A 26,068-nucleotide genomic window follows, 5' to 3' on the forward strand; every position below is an offset into this window, starting at 1 on the left:
ACGCAGAAAACAACAGTCAGTAATAGTATCTACGGAAAACCTTCAGCAAACATCGTACTTAATGGCGAAATACTTGAGGCTTTCCCTCTTAGATCAGGAACATACCATTTTAATTCACTGCACAGGCAGCATGGTTAGGCAAGAAAAAGAAATTGATGATTTCACAGATGATTGCACACATACATAATCCAAAAGAATCTAAAGTAACTATCAAGAAAGGAGCAATATAAAAACCCATCTTGCTTTTTTCTAATTACAGCTACAGTTAGAAAATGCAATTTTAAAACACTATTTAAAATACCATCAGAAAATGTCAAATGCTTAGGAATAAATCTAAAAAAAGTTAGGCAAGATCACTACATAGAAAACTATGTAGTTAATTATCAAGAGAAATTAAGGAAGATCAAACCAAAGAAAAAGAGAAGAGGAATAGAGAGAGGGGTAGAGGAGAGGGAAAGAGAGAATAATGTATTGCATTCAGCAGACGAATACAATCTGAATGAATCTCAATCAAAATTTTGTTGTAAAACTGCACAGGCTCATTCTAAAATGTGTATGGAAATGGGAAAGGGACAAGAAGAACGGGGGAATCTTGAACATAACTAAGTAGGAGAAACTACTCCTACTCGATATACTATAGACAAAGTTAACACATATAAAGTCACAGAAAATAAGACAATGTCTCTGTACAAGGACAGACATACCAAAGGATCAGAATAGACATAAAATAAAGGTGGCACTAAAAAGGGAGGATAAAAGAGCCTTTTCAATAAATAACATTGGGTCAAACTGGATGTCTATATGGAAAAGCTCACACCATACCCCAAAATCAATTCCAAGAAGAGCGTATATTTAAATATAAAAGATGAAACAATAATGCTTCTAAAATATAAATAGAATATCTTCATGACCTCAAGCTAGGCAAAGATTTTTTAAACAATACAAAATGTACCAACATAAGGAAAATAGTCAAAAGATCTTTTTGAAGACTGAAAAGGCAGGCCACCAAATCAGAGAAAATAGCTGCAAAACTATAAAGGAAATGAAAAAATTTCAAGTCAATTAAAAAAAAAAAAAAAAGAACAGAAAAATGCGCAAAATATTTAAATAGGCAATGCACCAAACAGGGTGTCTAAATGGTCAATAAACGTCTGAAAAGATGCTTAACTTCATTAGCCATCAGGGAAGCACAAATTAAGATCATGAGACCATTGCAGACATTCCAGAATGGTTCAAGATAAAAGACTGGCAACAGTGTGGGTTACCAAGAACACAGCACAGGAACGCATACACTGCTGGTGGGAGTGTAAATTAGTACAACCACTAGGGAAATTGTTCTGTAATGGCTACTGATGTGGAACCTGTATCCTATAACCCAGTAATTCTAAGTATATACCCAACAGAAATTGTGCATATGGAGAGCAAGAGATATATACAAGAATGTCTTGCAAGTATCATTTATTATAGCGCCGAACTGGAAAACTCCCACACTCATCAAAAGTAGAACAAATTGTGGTTTTTAATACAGAAAATGAACTACAGCTTCACCATCATCATCAGTGATCCTAACAATGTTGACTGAAAGGCCAACTCAGTATATATTGCTTGATTTTATTTATATGAAGCATAAAAACTGGCACAACTAAATGCTCTTTAGAAGTCAGGCCAGTAATTTCATTTGGAGTGAAGGAGAGTAGAGTGGTTGGCAGGGGGTACGAGAGATGATCTGGTGGTTGCTACATGGTTGATGATTTTGTTATTGTCCACTGAGTTGCATATTTATTTTTGTGCATTTTTATTTGTATATTTCAACACAAAAGTATTTTAATTGCTTGAGACAAAATAATCTGTATGTACTGGTTATACAAGGATCGTGAAGATATATTTTAAATTTAAAAAAGCTAGATGCACAGTGGTGTATGCAGTATGATAATAGCTGTGTAAGGAAAGGAAGATACATACCCACATTGGCTTTTCTAAGTTTAGAATGTCCCTAAAGGCTACACAAGAAATCAATAACCATAGTTGCCTCTGGGAATAGAAATGGAGGGTGCTAGTAGATGTGGTAGCGGGTTATTTGCAAGGGACACTTACTGTTCTCTGCAACCCTTTCATACATGTGCATATATGACTTATTCAAAATGCATATTACCTCTGGTGGGAGGGAATGACATGAAATGGGCATTGACTGTATTGGTAATATCTTAAGTTTGGTGGTTGGTACTTGGTTATTGTGATAATATTGTGGTGTTACTATTGTTTTATATAGGTCAAATATTTAACAGTAAGTTTTTTTTTTTAAGTCTGCATAGTGGCACACTGAGGATTCTCAATAATTGTTAATTACCTTCCCTACCCTATCGCAGCCTATCTAAACTTATCTCTCACCTATCTCCCATACAAGCATTTCACTTTCCCCAGTCTTCTAATGGTAATTATGAGGGCCTTCTCAGTGGTGGTCTTAATGCTAGAAATCTCTCTGCTACTCTGATCAAATTGTACTCATTCTTCAAAACCAACTTAAAGTCTCACCTATTCCATGAAGCCCTCCAAAGCAGTGACAGTAAAAAGCCATAGGAGAGAAAATGTCTTTTAAAAATAGGAAGAGCCCTGGCTGGTGTGGCTCAGTGGATTGAGCACTGGTCTTGTGAACCAAAGTCACCAGTTTGATTTCCAGTTGGGGCACATGCCTGGGTTGTGGGCCAGGTCCCCACTTGGGGGTGCATTAGAAGCAACCACACATCGATGCTTCTCTCTCTCTCCTTCTCCCTCCCTTCCCATATCTCTAAAAATAAATATATAAATAATCTTAAAAGAAAAATAGGAAGACTCTTAGAGAACATTTAGTGCAATCATTCTGCAGAGGTTCATGTCAGGTGATACACGACATTTTATAGTTATGTATTTAAATGTGTATCTATACAGTGTATAATTGGCACAGTGAATAAAGACTCACCAATGCATATCACAGCTCAATTTAAGAATACAGGGGAGGGAGAGAGGGAAAGAGAGGGATGGATGGGGGTGGGGGCAAAGAGAGAGAAAAATCATAATAAAAAGCTTTTTAGCGCTGAGGGGTGGGGAAATAGGTCATCTACAAAGGACTGGGAATTGGAACAGAATCTCCCAAAGTTGCAATGGATGCTTAAATATGATACAATGGAATAACACCATTAAATTAAAAAAAATAATTTATTATGCTATTCGTTGTCCCAATTTTACCCCCTTTCTCCCCACTGCCCCATACCCCCATTCCCTCCAGCAATCCCCTCCTAGTTCATATCCATGGGTCCTGTATATTAGTTCTTTGGCTACTCCATTTCCTATACTGTTCTTAACATCCCTGTCTATTTTGTAACTATCAATTTGTGCTTCTTAATCCCTGCCCCTTTTCCCCTATCCTCCCCCTTCCCCCTCCCTGCTGATAACCCTCCATATAATCTCCATATCTATGATTCTGTTTCTGTTCTAGTTATTTGCTTAGTTTGCTTCTTAGATTCACTTGTTGATAGTTGTGAGTTTGTTGTCATTTTAACGTTCATTGTTTTGATCCTCTTTTTCTTAAATAAGTCTCTTTAACATTTCATATAATAAGGGCTTGGTGATGATGAACTCCTTTAGCTTTACCTTGTCTGGGAAGGTCTTTATCTGCCCTTCCATTCTAAATGACAGCTTTGCCAGATAGAGTGGTCTTCGTTGTAGGCCTTAGCTTTTCATCACTTTGAATACTTCCTGCCAGTCCCTTCTTGCCTGCAAAGTTTCTTTTGAGAAATCAGCTGATAATCTTATAGGCACCCCTTTGTAGGTAACTCTCTTCTTTTCTCTTGCTGCTTTTGAGATTCTCTCTTTATCTTTAACCTTTGGTATTTTAATTATGATGTGCCTTGATGTGGTCCTCTTAGGGTCCAACTTGTTTGGGACTCTCTGTGCTTCCTAGACTTGTGTCTATTTCCTTGGCCAAATTAGGGGAGTTTTCTTTCATTATTTTTTCAAGTAATGTTCAATTTCTTGTTCTTCCTCTTCTCCTTCTGGCACCCCTATGATTCAAATGTTGGTACATTTGGAAATGTCCGAGAGGCTCCTTAGCCTATCTTCATGTTTTTAATTTATTTTTTTCTTCTTGCTGTTCTGATTGAATGCCCCTTTCTTCCTTAAGTTCTAAATCGTTGATTTGATTCTCGGCTTCATCCCCTCCAATGTTGGTTCCCCGTAGATTTTATTTCACTTAATGTAACCTTCATTTTTGCCTGGGTCTTTTTTATGTTGTTGAAGCTCCCAATGAGTTCCTTAAGCATCCTGATAACCAGTGTCTTGAACTCTATATCTGATAGGTTGCTTACTTCCATTTCGTTTAGTTTTTTCCTGGGGTTTTGATTTGTTCTTTCATTTGGGCCAGATTTCTTTGTCTCTTCAATTTGGTAATCCCTTTCTTCCCCTTGTGTATTAAGTAGAGCTGTTTTGGATCCATCTTATAATGTGACCTACTGTAGAAAAGTACACCTGTAAGCTGTATGGGGTAGAGCCTTAGGTAATCACCAAGGCAGGTCATCCCCTTTTACCGTTCTGTGGCTCTGTGGGGGGGAGGGCTCAGATAGGGGATAATACTGCTGCCTGGCCTCTGGAGTTTGGCTAGAGAGGAGGCTGTCTCCCACGACTCGCCCCACTGCCAGTTACTTCAATTTCTCCCAATATGTCATTGGTGCCCTTCCAACTATTGTCCTGGTACTGAATCCCAGAGGGGGTTGGTGTGTGTTAGTCCTAGACCATTGCAGGGCCTTTAGGAGGAGTCTCCTGAGAACCCTGCAGTTTCTTCCGCCACTCCAATCTCCACTGGTTTTTATAGCCAGAAGTTATGGGGACTTACCTCCTGGCACTGGAACCCTGGGCTGGGTGGTCTGGTCTGAGGCTGGGATCCTTCGCTCCTGAGATATCCTCCCTGATTTTTAACCCACCATGTGTGGATGTGGGACTGCCTGTTCCACGTCTTCACAGCTCTGCACCTCTCCGCATCTCTGACCCTCCTATCCACCTGGATGAATGTGGCTTCTTTAAGTCCTTGGTTGTCGGACTTCGAGATGGCTCAATTTTCTAACGAATCTGGGTGATATTTGTTTTGTAGTCTAGTTTTAATTTTTGCTGTAATTGTGTGAGGAGGTGAAGTGTGTTTACCTATGCCTCCATCTTGACTGGAGTCTATCCTTACGTGATTTTTAAAAATCTCTCAGCAAACTTGGAAACAGGTACTTCCTTATTCTGCTGAAGAGAATCAGAAAGAGGAACTCCAGAATTAGGAAGACATAGCAGATAGCTTTGGGCCGGAGTGTCTCCAGTACCGAATGGGAAATATTCTGGCACAGAGGCAGTTCAGCCACTATGATAGCCCATTGTTTTAACTCTTCAATAGCTTTCTGTACTGTATCTCTGACAGGAAGTGATTCTTTCCACCATTAAAAATTTAAGGGAAAGTAACTTCCAATCTAGAATCTAAACCCAACTAGACTAAACATACAAGTGTTAAGAATAAAAGAACTTTTCAGACATATAGCTTTAAAAAAAAAAGTTACCTCCCATGTACTCTTTCTCAGGAGGCTACTAGAAAATTACTCCCCAAGAAAAAGGAAGAAAGGATTCAGGAAACAGGATCTGAAGTATGAGAAAAATAAAATGCTCTGAATTTGGTGACAGGAAATTCCAAGAATTCAGCTGTTCAGATGTCCCAGCGAGTAATTCAAACTAGGGCAGAAAAATGGAAAGTTCTAAGAAGAATTTTTTTAAAAGCAGTTTTAGAACTGAGGAATAAATTATAAGGACACAAAAAGCAGAGGAAATTTAAGAAGATGATCATTCTAATCCTAAAAGCCAGACTCAAAAGACTACATATGGGTACAGGTATGATTCCATTTTTATGACAATCTGTAAAAGGACGTACGAATAGGATAGAAAACAGATGATCAACTGCCAGAGGACGGGGGTGGGAAAGGGGTTGACTACTATGAGGAAATTTTCTATATCCTAACTGTAGCGATGGTCACATGACTGTATGTATTTATCAAAACTTATAATAGAACTATACACCAGAAAGGGTAGACTGTACTGTTTGTATTTATTCTTGATTTAAGAAATAGGGGAAAACGGTGGCTTTTTCTTAAGAATTTTTTTTTTTTTTTTTTTTTTTAGAGAGAGGGGAAGGGAGGGAGAAAGAGAGGGAAAGAAACAGCAGTATGTGGTTGCTTCTCACACACACCCAGATAGGGACCTGGCCCACAACCCAGGCATGTGACCTGAGTGGGAATCAAACCAGCAACCCTTTAGTTCGCAGGCCGGCATGCAATCCACTGAGCTACAGCAGCCTGGGTGAAAGGGTGGCTTTTAACTCAAAGAAAAACAAAAAAATTATACAACACAAAAATAACTGTTGAATACTATATGGCTCTGCTATAAACAATCATATTATTATCACTATCATAATATAAATACTTGACACCAACACCCAAAACCGTGATATAACTAAAATAGAATGATGGACACAAAACATGTGACAGAGGTGGCTAAAATTTAAAAATCAGTGCCCTAGCTGGTGTGGCTCAGTTGGTTGGAGCACCATCCCATAGACCAAAAGGCTGCAAGTTTAATTCCTGGTCAGGGTACGTGCTTGGGTTGCGGGTTCAGTCCCCAGTTAGGTACATGCCTGGGGGCAGCCGTCCCACATTTCTCTCCCTCCCTTCTCCTCTCTACCAATGAGCATGTCCTCTGAGGGGGATGGGGGGTGCAGGAGAAAGGAAATTTGTAAAAGTCGGTAAACAGCCTTATAAGCATGTTATTTAGAAATACAGGCTCTCCTGTTTCCTGGACCCTTCCCTACAAAACAAAGCCAAACAACAACAACAACAAAACAGCTACACTGTGGACAGTGGCTGCCTCAGGAGGGTGGAACGGGGCGGCAGTGAAATATGGGGCAGGCACTGCTGTTTTTTTGTTACAAGGTTCATGATACCAAGAGGTCTTCCCAATCATATTCCAGATATTCAACTTCACAAGGAGTGTCTTTTACTACTTTTGCATTGCCTTACAATCATTGCCTTAAACTAATCATTTGGATTTTGTTTTCCTTGTGAACAGCTGAGTACTGTGATGAAGGAGCCATCATCCATTCATCTCCAAAGCTGGGATTGTTGGCAGATGTCATACTTGTGGTTTAAGAGTTTATACCGGTGATAATCTCTTACATCACGCTGCCTAGGCTATCAACTTGTTTAGTGAATGTGACATTTCCAGTTTTCATTGACTTATTTTGTCTTTACTGAACTTTTCTTTTTAAATAACTAAAGGCTGAATTCCATATACATCAATGTTTATCTTGTTTGTTTAGTCCTAAGTTTAAAATATCTAATACCTCAAAATATCACATTAAGTACAAGGAAATAGCTATCATAAAGGATAATTAATGAAGATTAAATACCCAGTTAGGTTACTCTGATAACAAATGGGAACCATGAATACTTGTATCAACTTCAATAGGATCTGTTTTGTTTCAATAGAATTAGGAGTGAATTTTATGGCCTGTGATTACAAAAACTTCCTGTTAAGATTAATTATATTTATATATGTATTTTAAAGATTTTATTTATTTTTAGAGAGAGGGAAAGAGAGGGAGAAAGAGACGGAGAGAAACATCGATCAGTTGCCTCTGGTAGCCCAGACATGTGCCCTGACTGGGAATCAAATTAGCAACCTTTCGCTTCTGGAACGACACCCAAACAACTGAGTGACACCAGTCAGGGCAATATTTATATTTTTAATTTATGAGAATTCATCCTATCCAGGGTTTTTCAGTATCAAATTATCCTTGACAGGCAAGGGAAGACTATATTTTGCTTAAAGCCCTAAGGTATCACAAATACTAATGCTTAGCAGAATAAAGTTAAAACAAGTAGAGCCTATCAAATTTTTTTTTTAAGGAAGGAGTCCATCTAAGGAAAAAATATAAAGTAACACTCAGGAAAACAGGAATTTCCATATGCCAGTAATCATCATGGAAACAATGACTGGCATTTAAAAACAGAACAAGGATGTCCTAACCCAGGAGTATGTGAAGGAGTATCTCCAGGGGGGGGTGGGTCATGACCTGTATTAGTTACTCTGCCTTAGAGTCTAGGATTTGCCTAGTCTATCCCTTTCTATCAATTCCTACTGATCAGGCAGGGTCATATATGTCCATGGTAAAAAAATTTGGATTTGATTCCAACTACATGGGATGGCATTGGAGGGTTTTAAGCAAGAGATTTATAAGATCTGATGTGCTTTAAGGATAAGTATGAACAGACTCTGTAAATGCTAAAGCATCATACCAGCATATTTTATTACCTGGACAGAGGGCAAATTGAAAGGGAAATGGAAATAAGGCAGACTAAAATCTAAGTAGGACAAGTCCATTCTAAGCCATGTGGCCAGGATTCTTTTCCCAGGCTTCTCTTAAGTTCCATTTAGGGAAATGGGCAAGACTTGGGGAAGATCAGGTTTGGTGGGAGAAGAATAAGGTATTTTTGACATATTAAGTTTGAGATGCCCATTAGATATCTAACTGGAAATGCTAAGAAGGTATTTGGATATACCCATCTGGAGTAAATGGGAAAAATCTGGGTGGAAATACAGATTTAGGACCCGTCAGAATATAGTGTGTTTGTTAAAACAATACTCACTAACCTTTATAGCTTGATTATGTTTCAGACACTATTTTAGGTGCTTTATACGTATTAGCTCACTTGTTCCTAACCTTAGGATATTAGTTCCCATGATCATCCCTATTTTACAAAGGGACAAACTGAAACATAAATTAAGCAATGTGCCCAGAGACACACAGCAAGCATGTTATCAGAGCTGGGATTCAAACCTAGGTAATCTGATGCCAGAATTCTTTAAAGCCACAGGACTTGTTTGGGAATACAGACAGAACAGGAGGAAGACGGTGCCCTCATATACAGTACGTATTTCAATTCAAACAATTTACTGAGACCTGAGTACCTATCAAGTGCCTGGCGCCGTTTCAGCCTCTGCAGATGCTAAGAAAAATAAGACAAAATCTCTTAAGAAGCCCAGTCTAATAGCTGTAACCTGATAGCAACTATTTAATGAACATCTACTACGTGCCACACACTTGCTAAGCATTTTATACATATTATTTCACTTAATCATCCTAACAACACTGTGAGGTATGTGGGATTGCCATTTTAGAAATAAGGAAACTGAGGTTAAATAACATCATGTAGGTCATTCAACTAGTGACAGAACTAGGGTTTAATCCAGGTCCATCCTGGAAACCTGGTCTTTTCCAAGGATTTTCTGTTAATATGTTACAACATGGATAAACCTTGAAGACATTATTTTAAGTGAATGATTTCACTAATATGTGATATCTAAAGTAATCAAATTCATAGAAACAGAGTTAAATAAATGGTGGTTACCAGAGGCTGGGGGCGGGCAGGCAGAGAGGGGAGTTGTTTAATGGGTATAGAGTTTCAGATTTGAAAGATGAAAAAATTCTGGAGACCTGTTTCACAACAATGTGAATATACTTAACACTACTGAATTGTAAACTTAAAATGGTTAACATGAGAACCAGAGGGATAGAAACAAGGAACAGACTGACAGTGACCCGAGGTGGGGGAGGGGGACCAGGGGGAGGAGGGGAAGGGTCTAGTCAAGGAACTAGTATAAATGACCCATGGACATGGACAACAGGGCGGGGACTGACTGTGGGAAGGAGGGTTGAGTGGTGGAGATGAACAGGGGAAAAACTGGGACAACTGTAATAGAACAACAATAAAAAGAAAATTTAGGGGGAAAAAATGGTTAAGATGATAAATTTTAAGTTATATATTTTTAAGCACAATTTAAAAAAATTTTTTTGAAATCTGGTCTTTCCCAGTATACCACATGCTGTAATGGACATGTTTACTGTGCTCCAGAAATACCTGTAAGGAACTAAGTTATTCTGCAGCGAGCGTGGAGGAGAGAGGAGGTGGGAGGTGTGGCAAGGAAAATGAAATCAAGTAAAGTTACCAAGAAAGGTCACATTTGAAAGATGAAGGTCCCTACTTTATCCTTACTATAGTTCTGGGGAGGTGTCTCTATCTCAACCTCTGAAAATAGTCCTACACCTGTATACAACTGTGGGTCACCACAATAACCAACCTAAACCAATATTCCAGCAGCATTCTACCTGGTGAACTTTTCCAGTCTCCTCCCATTCCAAGTCATCCAACACTGAAAGCATTAACTGTCCACAACTGCTTCATTCATTATGTTAAAGAACTCCTGTGGCTCCCTATTGCCCTCCAGACACCGGGGATTATCAAGATGGTGTTTAGGAGCACATTGTCTAACCTTTCTGTGCCTTTGTTTTCTCATCAGGTTTAAGGGATGAGTGCTGACACCAAATTCAAAAGAATGAGGATTAAGTAAAAACATTGTAAACAATGCTTCAGCCAAACTACTGGATCTGATCAGTGAAGGTGAGTTAGTTCCCTTTCTGCCTGTCCCTAATACCCAGTTCAGTAAGGTATTTTAGCTTCCAGGATAGAGCAAGTGTTTCCAGGATCTTAAGGCAGAGAGAGAATGCCAGTGCGGAAAAGTTACTCATCTATGCTTACCCCAAAATCCAGGAAAATATTGCTTAACCAGAATTGCTTCTTCATCTGTAAACCTCCAAAGAGACCACCTGGTTTTTATTTTATTCTGTCCTTTTAATCATATAAGTAATATTGAAATGGTTCAAGAGTAACATACGTATATAAAGTTACACTGTTGAAGTCTCACTCCCATTTTCTCTTCCGTCTACACAATTGCCACTGCACTCCCACCAACCACTTCATTACATACTTTCTTGTGTATCCTTCAAGTTTTTTTTTTTTAATGCAAAAAACTGTCTTTAAATTAATGTCTTACAGATGTATTGACAACGTAAGTTCTGCGAACATGGAGGGGTAAGGGAAAGAGGAAGGAGCCTAAGTCTTACCTTGCTTTACCCTAAAGCAATGGCCTTGTGCATTAAAAACAAACAAAAAACCAATCATGTATTGGGCATCACTAGATATCAAATTCAGCATTAATATTAACTGATTACCCTTCTGCCCTTACTGTACACCAGGAATTCACTTAATGCTTTACACAATTGTCTCCTTTGACCCTCGCATTTTGCAAATAGGGAAACTAAGGCACAAAAGGTAACTTGCCCAAGCAAGAAAGAACAGGGCTTTTAATCCAGGCCTGATTCCAGAATCCTCACTATTAACCATGACGTTTTACATTGGCAAATCGGATACAGTCCCCCGCACCCGTTGGAGCATAGCCTAATGTGAGATACTGGCGAGAAAAACGGGTAGACAACAAAGAAATATTTCATTACACACTAAGAAAGTAATGTGAACGGAACAAATTCAGGGCTGTGACTGAGTAACAATGCGGCCCTACGGGGGGCGCGGGGGTCAAGAGAATGACATATGGTAAGCTTAAGAACCGTTTGGGAGCTCCAATGATGACCCACCGCCCAGTTCACAGGGGAGAAACTCGAAGCACGCAGAGACTAAAGCAAACTCGCCCAGGGTCCCCGAGACATGCAGACGTGGCGCAAGGAAGGAAGGGGTCCAGGAGCTGGGCCCAGGGCTCGTACACGCCATTACTGCCTGCTGCAGCCCAGGCCCGCTCGGCCCCTTCCCGGGGCCTGTACACGGCCGCTGCCCACCACCCCACCGTGGCTGACAGCGTCCGTGCAGCGCACGGGGAGGTCCCGCGGTCGGCCAAGGGGGGTCGCGCCCATACTGCGGCGCCCGGAAAGGCCTCTTCCCCGGCCCCCCGCCAGCTCCCGCCTGGTCCGCCCCGCCCCTCCGGGCCGGCTTCGTACCTGCACGGCTCGGACCAGGCCCCGGCCGGTCAGCTGGCCCTGCCGCAGCTGCAGCAGAATGTTAGCGGGCCGTGGCCGGCCGCCCCATCCGCCCCAAGCCGCCACCGTTGCCGCCGCCCATCGCCCTCGGCCGGCCCCAGACCCAGCAGCCGCTGGCGCCGCCGCCATGTCTCCTCGTCCGACAAACAGGAAGCAAGCGGCCCCAGGGCCGCGGAGATTTCTACGGGGCACTAGAGAGATTGCCGCAGCGCCCCCAGCGGACAGTTGGCAGAGACACAAGCCGCGTGGCAGGGACCGTGGGCGCCGCGGGGGCTGCTGGGCAATGTAGTGTTGGTCTCAAGCAGGGCAGGTGTTATGAGGGCTTTCCTGCACCAGTTGTTTTTCGGGTTCCTGGGTCCGATACCTCGGCGAGGTCCCCCAAGTCGAGGACGAGTCCTGCGCGCACGATCTTCCATTTCTTGTCTCTTTGGGCAGGTTACAGCCAACTGGCCTGGAAAAGATCCTGGGCTCCAGGCCAGGAACCAAGCCGCTCGGTCTAATTCCTGCCTACCTCTTTGCCCCTCACTTACCGCAGACCTCGACAGCATGCGCGTCAATTTCCTCGTTAGTTCCTTCAACAACTAGTTCCTGAGAGCCTATAAATAGTCCTTAGGAGCCTGCTCTGCGCCCGACAACGAACAGGTCACTGAAAATAGTGGTGAGCTGAACGGGCTAACTAGGTCCTTGCTTTAGAGCGCAGGTTACACGCGAAGACAGCAAATCCGTATACAAATAAACGCACAATAACTGGGTAAGTTGTGAAACTGAGTAGATTGTTGTCAAGTTAAACGAAATAATGGAAGGGAAAGGGGTTGGTAAATTGCAATATCATATTCTGTCTGAGGAAACTTGTCCTAATTTATCCCCAACAGACAGTATGTTCTCTTTACTCCAAGACCATACGACCATTCTTTTGGCTAACTTCTTGTGGCTGGGCCGCATTGCCTCCTCCCCTTTTCCATTACTGGGAGGGGTCTTAAAAATGAAAGTAGAATGCTGGGTATGATGCAATAAGAAATGATGGAGATTGTGACTCGTAATGTATCGCCCAAACCAGAACATTTTAAGAATGCAAGGATGGTATTAATTTACACTGGGGCAGCAGTCATATATGGGGACTGTCCCAGGAAAACTGGGATTATGGCCTCTACCCTTATGCCCATTTAAAATGAGTGGTTTCTATTGCCTCCATCGAATTGTTGCTGGACTTCTAGTTTTCCCAGAAAAAACAAAAATCTGGGTTTTTATGTGAAATTCCCCAATTCTGAAAACTCCATGGACCACATAAAATGCCATCTATTCATGATCCCTGGAACAGGGAGACCAGAATGGATCAAGGTATACGTGGAAGTTTAGTATATGGTTAGGGAGATATTTCAAATCAATGGGGAAAGAAAAAAATAGGTCTTTAACTTCACACTGAAAGCTAAAGTAAATCTCAGAAATATTAAAAGCTATATACAACAAAATCAAAATATAGTTCTAAAACTGGATTGTGATGTTATACAATTCTAAAAAATCATTGGATTGTACATTCAAAATGGGTGAATTTTAATTATACTTCAATAAAGCTGTTAAAAATCAAATTATAGAAATAGTAGATAAAAATAAAAATAGTAGAAATGAATCTATGAAAATACTTTTGATTTGGAGGTAGAAAAGTTCCTTTCAGTCATAAAATTCAGAAGTCACGAACAGGAAAAGATTGACAAGTTTGACCTCAACAACAACAAAACCTTCTGTATAAGACACTATAAACAACCATAAAAAAACAAGTGCTATTCTGGGAAAGAGTTAACAGGCAGAATTTTTGAAGAACTTATTGTGCCCTCTGCTTGAAGTTCTCATCCCCAGGAAGTTCTCTAAATGGCTTGCTTCCTTGTGTACTCCAGGGTTCTATTCAAGGAGAGACCTTCCCTGACCATCCATATAAAACAGCATCCCTTACACTCTCCAGCATATTACCTGCTTTGTTTGTTTTTACAGCACTGCTTCCACCAGACATATGGTTGTGTACTTTCTTGCCCTGAATGGAGTATAATTTTTGTCTGTTTTGTTCATTGATGAATTTATCTCCAGCAACTAGGATAATACTTGGCACATGATAGGTGATCAAATATGTGTTAACTGACTTGATGAATTAATAAACTGATGCGTAAACTCCTACAAAACTACAAGGAAAAGCCAAACAACTCAACAGAAAAACAAGTAGAAAGAAACAGGCAATTCACAGAAGAAAAATAAATGACCAGTAAAAATGTAGAAAGATACCCATCCTCAGTTTTACCAATAGTAGAATACTGATGGTAAGAACATAAATTGATATACCTTTCTGGAAAGTAACTTTTCAATTAATATGAATTAAGTCATAAAGAAATCCAAACTTTTTGACTCAGTAATTACTCCTTTAGAAATCTATCCTAATGATATTACTTGATATGATGATGATTTACATGCAAAAATGTTTATTGTATTATTTGTGGTAGCAAAACAAACAATGTAACCATAAAATAGGATCATTTTAAATAAATTCTAGTATTTCAATACTTGAGCCATCAAATATCATTATTTACAAAATAAAGTAATAATATTTCAAATAAAATTAAACACGCGTATCCTTCGATGTGCTTCTAGGAATTTATGTTTTAGCAATAGCTAAACAAGTATATCAAGACGTATTACTAAAATATTCAGTGATGTATTTATATATCAATATACTGAAAACAATCTAAATATCCATCAATAAGTGACTGGTTAAATGAACCATGGTTCCTCTATCTATACAGTAGAATACTATACAGTCACTAAAAGGAATAGGATACACACACACTCTGATATGGGAAGATATTCATGACACAATTAAGTGCAAAAAACTTATAGAAGACACCAAGATGTATCATATAATCTAATTTGTATAAAAACTATCTACTTATATAAGTTTATATTTACATTACAAAATCTAGAAGATTATGCACAAAATAGTTAAAAGCAATTACAATTTAAGAATGGAATTAGGAGGTGGGAGTAAAATGTTCATTTTCCTAACCCTTTTTAAAAATTGGTTTTAGAGAGAAGAGAAAGGGGGGCTGGCGAGATACAGACAGACAGATAGACATCTATTTGTTGTTCCACTTATTTATGCATTCATTGCTTGATTTTTGTATGTGCTCTGACAGGATCAAACCCACAACCTTGGCGTATGGGGACGACACTTAGCTACTTGGCCAGGGCCATTTTCCTAACTTTTACACTTTTACATATTTGCATTTTATTATGAGCATATGTAACTTTAACACTTTAAGTGTTTTAAAATTTAAATTATACAGTAGTCCCTCTCTATATCGCAGTTCACTTATCGTGGCCTCAGTGTATCGCGGGATTTTTAAAAATATTATATCTAATTATTTATCGCGGGTTTTTCGCTATATCACAGGATTTTTTTTATTATATTATTTTATTTTATTTATTTTTTATTTTGGTTTTTCAATTTCAGTTGTCCCCTTTTCCCCTAATTTCTCTCCCCCACCCAGCCCACCCCCTCTCCCGCAATCATATCCCTCCCCGTTGTCCATGTCCATGAGTCTTTTATACAATTTATTTGACTAAACCCTTCCCTTACTTATCTCCCTTCTTTCCCTCCCTCTCCCCTCCCCCCTATTGACTGCTATTCTGCTCTTTGTTCTATTTAGTTCCTTTGTTTGTGCTGTTCTTTAGTTTCTATATCACAGGATTTTGAGGTACTGTATACGTATGTTGTTAAAGTTACGTAGGTTTAAGAGTGTAGAATGTGTTTAAGAACATAAGTAGTGTTTTTAAAAGTGTGGAAAAGGTTAATAAGGGAGTGGGAATGGTTAATAAGGGACTGGGAACGGTTTATAAGTGTATGGGAAGGGTTTATAAAGCCTTAAAATATATATAAATACTAAAATAAATGTAAGGTTCCTACTTCGTGGATTTTCACCTATTGCAGGGGGTCTAGAACATAATACCTGCAATAAGTGAGGGAATACTGTATATCTATACCTGGACAGGAAAATGCTCACTATACATTTTTTGAAAAAAAAAAGTAAAGCAATTTATAAAGGAATAGTATATTATGATCCCATTAATGTATAATTAGACATTCTTACCCTGTGTGGTTATATGCACAGAATTACCTAAAAGAAAAGTCATCTAAAAATGTCAACTGTGGTTAACACAATGTAGATAGATTTCAGATGATTTTAACTTCATTAATATTTTTCATGGTTTTTTACACAGGCTCTGTATCATATTTAAACTCAGGAAAAAAAGTCTTTTCATGTTAGAATTTAAGAAAAAAGAAAAGGATACAAAACTGACCATTGGTGAGCTGTCTGGCCAGAAACCTGCCTTCTCTGGGCAATCACAGCCCCGGAATTCCAATCAGAGCTCACCTGAGGCTCTCATTCCTGTCACAGCGAAGAAAACAGATCCTCACAAATTTTATAGTTCATATGGCCCTCCACATTTTCTGTGACTCTCATGTTGGGACGTCTTCCCACCTCAGCTTTGACCCAACTAGAGAGATCGCTTTCCATTCCTAAATTAGTAAATTCCTCAGTCCAGCCTGACCCAGGTATTCCCTAAAGCTGACTATTCACTGAGTTAAAAATTATTACATCAAATGCAGTTATTAATGTCACTGTGTGACTAGCAAGTAAGGAGATATTTCCAGAAACCTTTAGGTAAAGGCACTCTTTCCACTTCATCTCCGTCCTGCTGACCTTTTGCATAGAAAGCAGATGAGTGTCTCTCACCACCAGAGGGCATAGTACCCCTCCCATAGAGGCCAGCTGATGTCAATGAGGGTCAGCAATAGGAAAAATGTAGCTCCTACACAGACTAATTTTTTTTCTCACAGTAATCCCAAATGACTTAATCAAACATAATGACATTAGAGTATATTACTTCTTACGAATGAGCTACTAAACTCATCTCAGTTGGGCAGATGGATTACCTGGTACAATTTTTTAAATCTTTTTTTTTTTTCTATCATAGAGAAACCATTTTAATCAAAGCTACTGGCACAGTTATATTCAGACCATAGAAACAACTGTCTCATGTAACCATGTATCATCTTGTGGTGTTATTTTCTAAATTACATTTTTCACATTACATTTCTAATGTACAACCTCTCCATGATTTGTTTCATGAATGTTTATTGAGCTTCATCTTATGTGGCAGGCACTGTTGCAGGTATTAAAGATATAGTGCTAAATAAAAGAAGCAAAAGTCTCTGCCCCCATGGAGCTTAAACTCCTGTTTAAGACCCAACTTCACTGAGCACTTAACATTGGCCAAACACTCTATTTGCCTGATCTTATTTTCTCTCAGCTTTTATGGAGAAAGTTTTCAAATCCACAGAAAGGCTGACTCTCACAACTTTACTCTGGCTCACAAACCTCTTTGGTATTGTTTTGTAACTAATTCTAGAAGTTTCTTTCCTTCCTAGGTAGATTGCATCTGATAGAAGGATAAAGCAGTTCAGAATTTCCCGTTAACGCAGATCTCGTTCAAAACATATTCAAAGTCTCATTTCCTTAAATTGTATGAAGTTGCAAAGGCTTGACCCTTTTTGGAATTCCTCTTTGGAAACAATCCACAAAGTGTCTTTTAAAAAGAAATAAAAATTGAAGTCACTGCCTCAGAGTCTACTAAAATTCTTTGGAACCTCCTCATAAGTGATAAATTTAAATTCTCCGGTAAACTCAAGTCCACAAATAACCCAAAGTCCTTCTAAGTAGAGCTTGATAAATAAGTGGATAATTAATAACAATTTTCTATTTTTTTTCTTTTTTACTTTTTATTTGAAATAATTTTAGATTTACAGAAGAGTTAAAAGGATAGTACAGACAGTTCCCTTATGCCCTTCACTCAACTTCCCCAAATATTAACATCTTATATAGCCATCATTTTTCTGTTTGTTTTTAAGCTGCAGTACAAAGAAAAGAAATCCCAGATTTCTTGTTGGGCTTCATTACTAGAAAGCAATCAATCAAATTAGACTCTATGAAAAAAGATAATAGACTTCAACCAGGAATTAAGGTCAAAAATCAAAAAGGGGAACATCATTTCAAGGAATTCTTAAGCATTAAGAAGACCCACAAGAGGATATAATGAGCAATTTTGTGCCTATACATTTGAAAACTTATATGGAATGAACATATTTCTAGGGGAATAAACCCACATCTAAACAGACATAAGAAGTTATAGAAAATTGGAATAATCCTGTATCTATTTAAAAAATAGAATCTGGGTGTTCTGTGAAGTAGCCCTCTGTCTCACTGGTTCACTAATAAACTCTATTTTACTTTAAACTCTAAAAATAAAAAAAAAAACTGAAACTGTAATTTAAAAACCTTCCCACAAAGAAAATTCCAGTCCTATATGGCTGTGAAATCTGCCTAACTTTTAAGGAAGTAATAATACCAACCATACACAATTTCTTCCAAAGACCAGAACAAGAGGTAACATTCCAGACTGACGTTACAAGGCCAGCATAACACTAATACCAACACAGGAAATTAGGTGCAACCAAAGTCTAATTTTACTCCACCACACACACACACACACACACACACACACACACACACACACACACACAGATGCAATATTGCCATGCGCAACAACAGGGATGGATCTTGAGAGTATTATGCTAAGTGAAATAAGTCAGATGGAAAAGGACAAGAACCATGATTTCACTTATATGTGGGATATAAAACAAAAAGCAACAAATGAACAAACAAACTCATGGCACAGACAACATAATAATGGTTACCAAAGGAAAAGGAAAGTAGAGGGAGGGTAAAGTGGGTAAAGGTGGGTCAAATATATGGTAACAGAAGGAGACTAGACTTCGGGTGATGAGCACACAATGAAACATACAGATAATGTATTATACAATTATACACCTGAAACTTATATAGTGTTATTAACCAATGTTATCACAAAAAAATTTTTTAAACTACTTTAATTTAATTTACGGTAATTTAAACTGCTTTCATTAAGAAGTTCTCATCACTCTGACTGGTGTGGCTCAGTTGGTTGGGTGTCATCCCACAAAGCGAAAAGTTGCTGGTTCAATTCCCAGTCACTTCCCAGTCATGGCACATGCCTGGGTTGCAGGTTTGGTCCCCAGTTGGGGGAGTGTGAGAGAGGCAACTGATTGATATTTCTCACTCCCTCCCCGTCTCTCTAAAAATAAATAAATGAAATCTTTTTTTTTTTTTAAGGGTCTCATAATTTAATGGAACCATGTTGGAAATATCTAGTACCCTTGTTCACAAACTCGAGCTCGTATCAGAATCACCAAGAAGCCCTGTTAAAACACATATTGCCGCCCCCACTCCCAGAGGTTCTAATTCAGAAGGCCTGGGGTGGGACCCAAGAGTTTGCATTTGTAACAAGTTCTGTGGAGATGCTGATGCTGCTGGTCCAGGGACCACACTTGAAAACCAGGAATCCAGTGGCATATATGGTATTTTGAGACCTTGTTTGCAGTAGCAGTAGTGTCATTTGGAATGCTTGGGCAGGCCTGAGATGTTGGAACATTTTCCCAAGAACTTTCTACTAATTCTCTAAGGCCGTTAAAAAAAGGTATCAGTTAAACATGTCAACATTGTTATTCAGAAAACAACTTTAAAAATATTTTCCAAATTAGATTGCTTTTCAGCTAGAAAATTACAATTTTCATTCTTGTATTCTCAAAACCTACTTTGGATGTTTCTTTAAAACTGTCAACTGATTTTGATATGAGAAACTGAGTGGTGTGGTCAGCTCTAATCTATGAAAAAGTTTTTTTCCGAAGGAACTGGCTATTTTGTTGGTCAAATTTCACTGTCTTTTTTTCCCAAAATATACATGAATTTCAGCAGATTCTCTTTGTTTTCCAAAGACTTACAGCATATAAGAGTGTGCCAAATAACATTGTTTTTAGATACTTCTGACATTTTTAAAATACCTTTGTTATATTTTCTTTTTTTAGGTTAATTTACATTGGTCAGAATTGCACCTGTCAATTCTGCAAATATTTTTTAAACTTTCGTTTATTTTTTAGAGACAGAGGAAGAGAGGAGAAAGAGGAAAGAAACATCAATCAGTTGCCTCTCTCATGCTCCCGACAGGTGACCCGGCCAGCAACCCAGGCATGTGCTCTGACCAGGAATCAAACTGGTGACCTTTAAGTTTGCCAGCCGGCGCTCAACCCACTGAGCCACACCAACCAGGGCAATTGTGCAAATATTTTAAATTCAGTTTTATGTGAGGAGGTTAACCAAACACATAAGAAGACCCTTCTTAAAATGGCCATATCAGACATAAAAGTTTACTTTTAACTTCTTTCTCTCAAGTTGGATCATAAAACCTATACCAGATTATAACAACATACTAAGCATTGCTTCTAAAGTGCTACAACAGATTCAAAGAGAACTCATAGACTCATGGACATGGACAACGGGGAGGGATATGATTGTGGGAGAGGGGGTGGGTTGGGTGGGGGAGAGAAATTGGGGGAAAAGGGGACAACTGTAATTGAAAAACCAAAATAAAAAAATTTAAAAAAAAAAAGAGAACTCATATTATTGCTAAAACACACTTATAGCAATTGATTCACCATGAAAAATTGTACATACCGAAATCAAGCCAGAAGAATAATTTTTTCTCAAGAGCCATGTGAGCAATTTTCTCTTTTGGCACACAATATGAAACACAACACAACAATAATAAGGCATTCTCATCGACAGCTCTATCATGTCTCAGATAATTTGCCTATCGCATTATATATATTTTTCTTTTCTGGAAAATATTCAAGGGACTGACTAACTCAGCATGTTATGTTTCCCATAACATGATCGGTTTTAAGCTTTCATTTGCAAACATATTATAAATAATACATTAGTATATGTCATTTTGCTGGTTTTGCACATTTGATAAAACCACATTTTAAAAAAGCTTCTTCTTACACTTCCCATTCTTTATAATGAGGCACAAATAAAGTCACTGCTGATTAATATCGATACTTTCCCCAATATCACTATTCACTCATCCCATATTTTTCACCTTCTCATTCTTGTTTTTTGTGGCATTAAAATAATCCATCTAAGGGCAATTTGAACTAATTCAATTAAAGAGCTACATCTGTCGTGCATTCAAAGTTCTCTTGATTATGCACTTTCTGAAAAATCACACTGCAAATTCCTGAGCAACTCAGTAGAAAATCACAACAATTGTGCCAATGATGAATAAAATTCTTCCACACTTTAGTTCACAACTAACTTCACATTGTGTTGATACAAAAGTAAACAATATGCAACTGAAAAAAATTAAACAATACTCGATTCTCCCATTATAGGATGGTCATATTGACGATCATATACCAAAAAGTTAAATTTGATGCCAGCATGCTAAATAAAACAATCTGCTTTTAGCCAATGTGTATGTTTTTCACACCCCCTCTGTTTCTTTCCTACAACATGATGCAATAAGCCTTGGTACTGTGCCAATGTCCTACACTCTTAATACTTTCTAATCCATTTTATTATTTAAAAAGTTAGTTGTGACACATTAAATTTATTTCTTGATCCACTACAGAGTCATAGCTAAATCTCAAAAACACTGCTCCAAAGCGCTAAACTGTTAATACAACCAGAAAGTTGGTTTTAAAATATATGTAAAGAGAACAGCTTACCTCTCCGCATGCAGAGTGTTTCCTCTGGTAAATTTATTTTCCAAGTATGGATTTAGACCACACTGTGCCCGCACACTGCTGCTGGTTCTTTTTCTTTTTTTCTTTTTTTGGCCTGTATTTTTTATTAAGATAAAATTCACATGCCATAAAATTCACCCTATTTAAGCATACAGTTCAGTGGTTTTTAGTATAGTCACGAAGTCGTGTAACCATCATCACTATGTGATTCTAGAACAGTTTCATCACACACCAAAAAAACCCAAAACATCAACTCCCCATTCTCCCGCCCCCTGGTCCCTGGCAACTACCAATTTACTTTCTGTCTCTATGAATTGGTCTATGCAGATGAGTTATATAAAAGGAATAATAAAATATGTGGTCTTCTGTGTCTTATTTCTTCCACTTAGCATGTATTTTCAAGGTTTATGTATGTTGTAGTATTTATCAGTATTTCATTGTTTCTTGTGGCTGAATAATATTTCATGATATGGATACACCACACTTTGTTACCTATTTGTCAGTTGATGGACATTTGGGAATTTTCCACCTGTGGCTATTATGAATAATGCTGCCATGAACATCAGTGCACAAGTTTTCATTTGCATATGTTTTTCTCATACACACACACACACACACCCCTAGGAGTGGAATTGGTGGGTCATATGATTATTCTATGTTTAACTTTTTGAGGAACTTCCAAAACTGTTTCCCAAGCCGGTTGCCTCGTTTTACATTCTCACCACCGATGAGTGAGGGTTCCAAATTCTTCACATCCTCAATAACAATTGTTTATCCATCTTTATGCAATGGACTGAAGGTTATTTTCTCTCCAAATTCATATACTGAAATACGCTAAGGTGATGGTATTAGGAAGTGGTTAGGTCATGAGGGCTCACCCTCATCAATGGGATTAGTGCCCTTACAAGAGGCCCAAAGCACGCACTTCCTCATCCCTTCTGACATGTGAGGTTACAGTGAAGTCTAGGAAACAGGTTCTCACCAGACACAGAACCTGCTGGCACCTTGATCTTGGACTTACCAGCCTCCAGAATTATAAGAAGTAAGATTCTGTTGTTTATAATACACTCAGTTTATGGTATTTTGTTATAGTAGCCCAAGCAGACTAAGACAACATCCTATTTGCACTTCCCTAATGACTAATAATATTGAACATTTTCCCATGTGCTTATTGGTCATCTGTATACTTCTTTGGAGAAAAGTCTATTTATCTCCTTTGCCCATGTTTTGATTGGGTTGTCGTTTTATTATTGAGTTGTAAGAGTTCTTTATATATTCTGGATGCATTGTCATGATGAAGCTGCCAATCACCAGTTGCCCATAGCTGTGGCTTTTGATTTGTAAATATTTTCTCCCATTCTGTAGGTTGTCTTTTCACTTTATGGAGGCACAGAAGTTTTTAATTTTGAGGAAGTCCAATCTGTCTGTTTTCCTTCATTTGCATGTGCTTTAGCTGTCATAGAAAAAGACATTGCCTAACCCAAGGTTACAAAGATTTATGCCTATGTTTTTATGATTTTAGTTCCTATTTAGATATTTGATTTATTGATTTCAATTTTTAATATGGTGTGAAATCAGGGTCCAAATCTTTCTTTTGCAGGCAGGCAGTTACCCAGCTGTCCAAGCGACATTTGTTTAAAATGTTCCCTATTAGATTGCCTTAGCAGCTTTTCCAAAAATCAGCTGACCATAAACATAACGGTTTATTTCTGGATTCTCAATTCAATTCCATTACTTTTTATGTCTAGTCTTATGCCAGTAGTGGAGTCTTGATTTTTGTAGCTCTGTAGTCAGTTTTGAAATCAGAACATGTGAATCCTCTAACTTTGTACTTTTTCAAGACTGTTTTGGTTTCTGGGTCCCTTGAATTTCCATATAAATTTTAGAATCAGCTTGTCAGTTTCTCTGAAAAAGGAAATTGGAATTTTGATAGAGATTCCATTGATTCTGTAGATCAATTTCAGTAGTAATGTCATCTTAACAATATTATGTCTTCTAATCCAAACAATATTTTATAGTTCTCAATGTACAAATCTTCTTAAACTTCTTTTGTTAAATTTACCGCTGAGCAAATTATTCTTTTTTTATGCTATTGCAAATGGAATTATTTTCTTAATTTCATTTCTGGATTGTTAATTGCAAATGTATAGAAAAAACTGATTTTTGTGTATTGATCTTATATCCTGCAGCCTTGCTGATCCAATGTTTTTCTCTTATTTTGGAGAAATACAAAGATAATGATTAAATTTTGAACTTCAAGTTAAGGATGTGTATGAGTCACAGTGGTCTGCAGGTATATAGTCAGGTACCCGACAGGAAACAGATGGCTCACTTAAATTAGGAAAATTAGAGGAGGGTTTAATAAAAAGACTAATTATAAAAGTGTGGGCAGAGTGCAGGAGAACCACAAAAGAGAAGTCAGTAACATGGAGCTAGTAATAACAGCACAGCCATTATCATCCCTGGAAAGGCTACCATTACCTGAAAAGAAAGCTTTTTGTAGAGAAAGCCACCCTAAAAGAAACAGTGATCTTCAATTGAGAGACTAACCAGCCTGAAGCAACCTTGCTGGAAAGGAGCCAGGGAAATAAATATGACCTCACTGTACTCCTTCTCTCCAATCTTCTTCTTGGATGCCTCATTGGCTGGACCCAGTTGGTAGCCAGAGAGCAAGTGAGCCCACTGATGCGGGAGTTCATACAGGACTATATAGCAAGCAGCAACAATTCACCCATTCGGAGCAAAGGGTGTAGACAGTACATCCAGGGGGCATATGGAAGGTATCCTACATACTAGGTTGTGCCGAAGTAACAAGCAAACTCCATCTGAATCACTCAAAGTACAAGTAAGGAAATAATAAAATAAAACCAAAAATGAGGAACAGAGAAAATAAACATAATCAACAGTATTAAGTCAAAGTTTGTTCATGCATGCACATTCCAGTCCACTCTCCCTGGCCACCAGGTTACATCGATGCCCTGCAAACAATGGCTGGACTTTTTCCGGACAGACCTGTTATATATATATAAATTCCTACTAAACAACACCAGGGAAACAAAATTATTAAATCACATAACATGGGAAACTCTAAAATACAACCCACTTTCTTCAACTAACAAATTGCAATGAAAGAGAGAATTCAAGAGAAAGAAAACGCAACTCACAATCTGGGAGAAAATATTTGCAAGGCATGGATAATAAAGGACTTTTATCCAAAATATATTTTTAAAAAAGCACTTAAAACTCAACAATAAAAAACAATTAAAAAACGGGCCAAAGACCTTACCAGACACCTAACTAAAGATACACAGAAGGCAAATAAGCACGTGAATAGTTTCCACATCATGTGTCACCAGGGAAATGCAAATTAAAACAAGATACCACCACAGCCTATTAAAATGGCCAAAATCCAAGTCAGTGACTACACTGAATGCTGACAAGACTACAGAGCAACAGACCTCCCCCCCCACCCCATTCACTGCTGGGAATACAAATCGGTGCAGCCGCTTTGGAAGACAGTGTGGTAGCTTCTTACAAAACTTAACATACTCTCATCATACTATCAAGCAGCCACACTCCTTGCTATTTACCCACAGGAGTTGAAAACCTGCACATAGATATTCTTAGCAGCTTTATTCAAATTGCCAGAACTTGGAAGCAACGAGGATGTCCTTCAGTAGGTGACTGGTTCAATAAACTGGTACATCCGGGCAATGTACTAAAAAGAAATGAGTTGGCAATCCATGAAGACACAGAGGAACTTCACGTGCATATTGCTAACTGAAAAGCCAGTCTGACAGGCTACATATTGTATGATGCTCTGGGAAAGGCAAAACTATAGAGACAGGAAGATCAGTGATTGCCAGGGATTGGGAGAAGGAAGGAATAAATAGGTAAAGCACAGAGAATTTTTAGGGCAGTGAAACTATTTTACATCTTTTTTATTTGAAACACATGAGATTTCCTTCTAAATGACCTAGTGTGGATATAAATAAGGTTGGCCATGAGCTGACTGCCTTTGAAGCTGGATTTGTTGAAGTTGGGTGATGAGTAGATAGGGGTTATTATCCTATTATCTCTACTTTTGTTTATTGTATATTTTCTATAATTAAAGATTTCATAACTTATTTCTACAGAGGCCTTCCCTAACCTCCCTACCTAAGGTAGATCACCTCTCTCCATGATTTTCTAGCACAGCATCATATTTTCTTCATAGCACTTAACAAATGGTATTTTATACATTTACTAATTTATTTCTCTCCACTAGAATTTAGTTTCTACGAGAATAAAAACTCTGCCTTGCTCACCACTGAACTGCAGGGCTGGGGCTGGCCCACAAAGGTGTTAGTAAATCTCTGCATCATGGAAGGATAGATGGATAAATGGGAGAACTAAAGGACAGAAGC

At 38.4% G+C, this 26,068-nt stretch overlaps 1 protein-coding gene across 4 annotated transcripts in view; it reads right to left on the reverse strand.

Annotated features, from left to right (window-relative positions):
• Window positions 1-12,103, reverse strand: part of TRPC4AP (transient receptor potential cation channel subfamily C member 4 associated protein) — a 71,170-nt gene extending 59,067 nt beyond the window's left edge. For 2 of the 4 annotated variants that reach the window (XM_090286297.1, XM_090286296.1), the window contains exon 1: window positions 11,900-12,103. In XM_090286297.1, the coding sequence (XP_090142423.1) occupies window positions 11,900-12,067 (168 nt within the window). In that variant the 5' untranslated portion in view covers window positions 12,068-12,103. The remainder of the gene's footprint in view (window positions 1-11,899) is intronic. The other 2 variants (XM_090286299.1, XM_090286298.1) reach the window with 1 other exon arrangement.
• Window positions 12,104-26,068: the final 13,965 nt, after the last annotated feature.

This window comes from Furipterus horrens, unplaced genomic scaffold, assembly GCF_987537825.1.
Source record: "Furipterus horrens unplaced genomic scaffold, mFurHor1.1.pri manual_scaffold_8, whole genome shotgun sequence".
Classification (NCBI taxonomy): Eukaryota; Metazoa; Chordata; class Mammalia; order Chiroptera; family Furipteridae; genus Furipterus; species Furipterus horrens.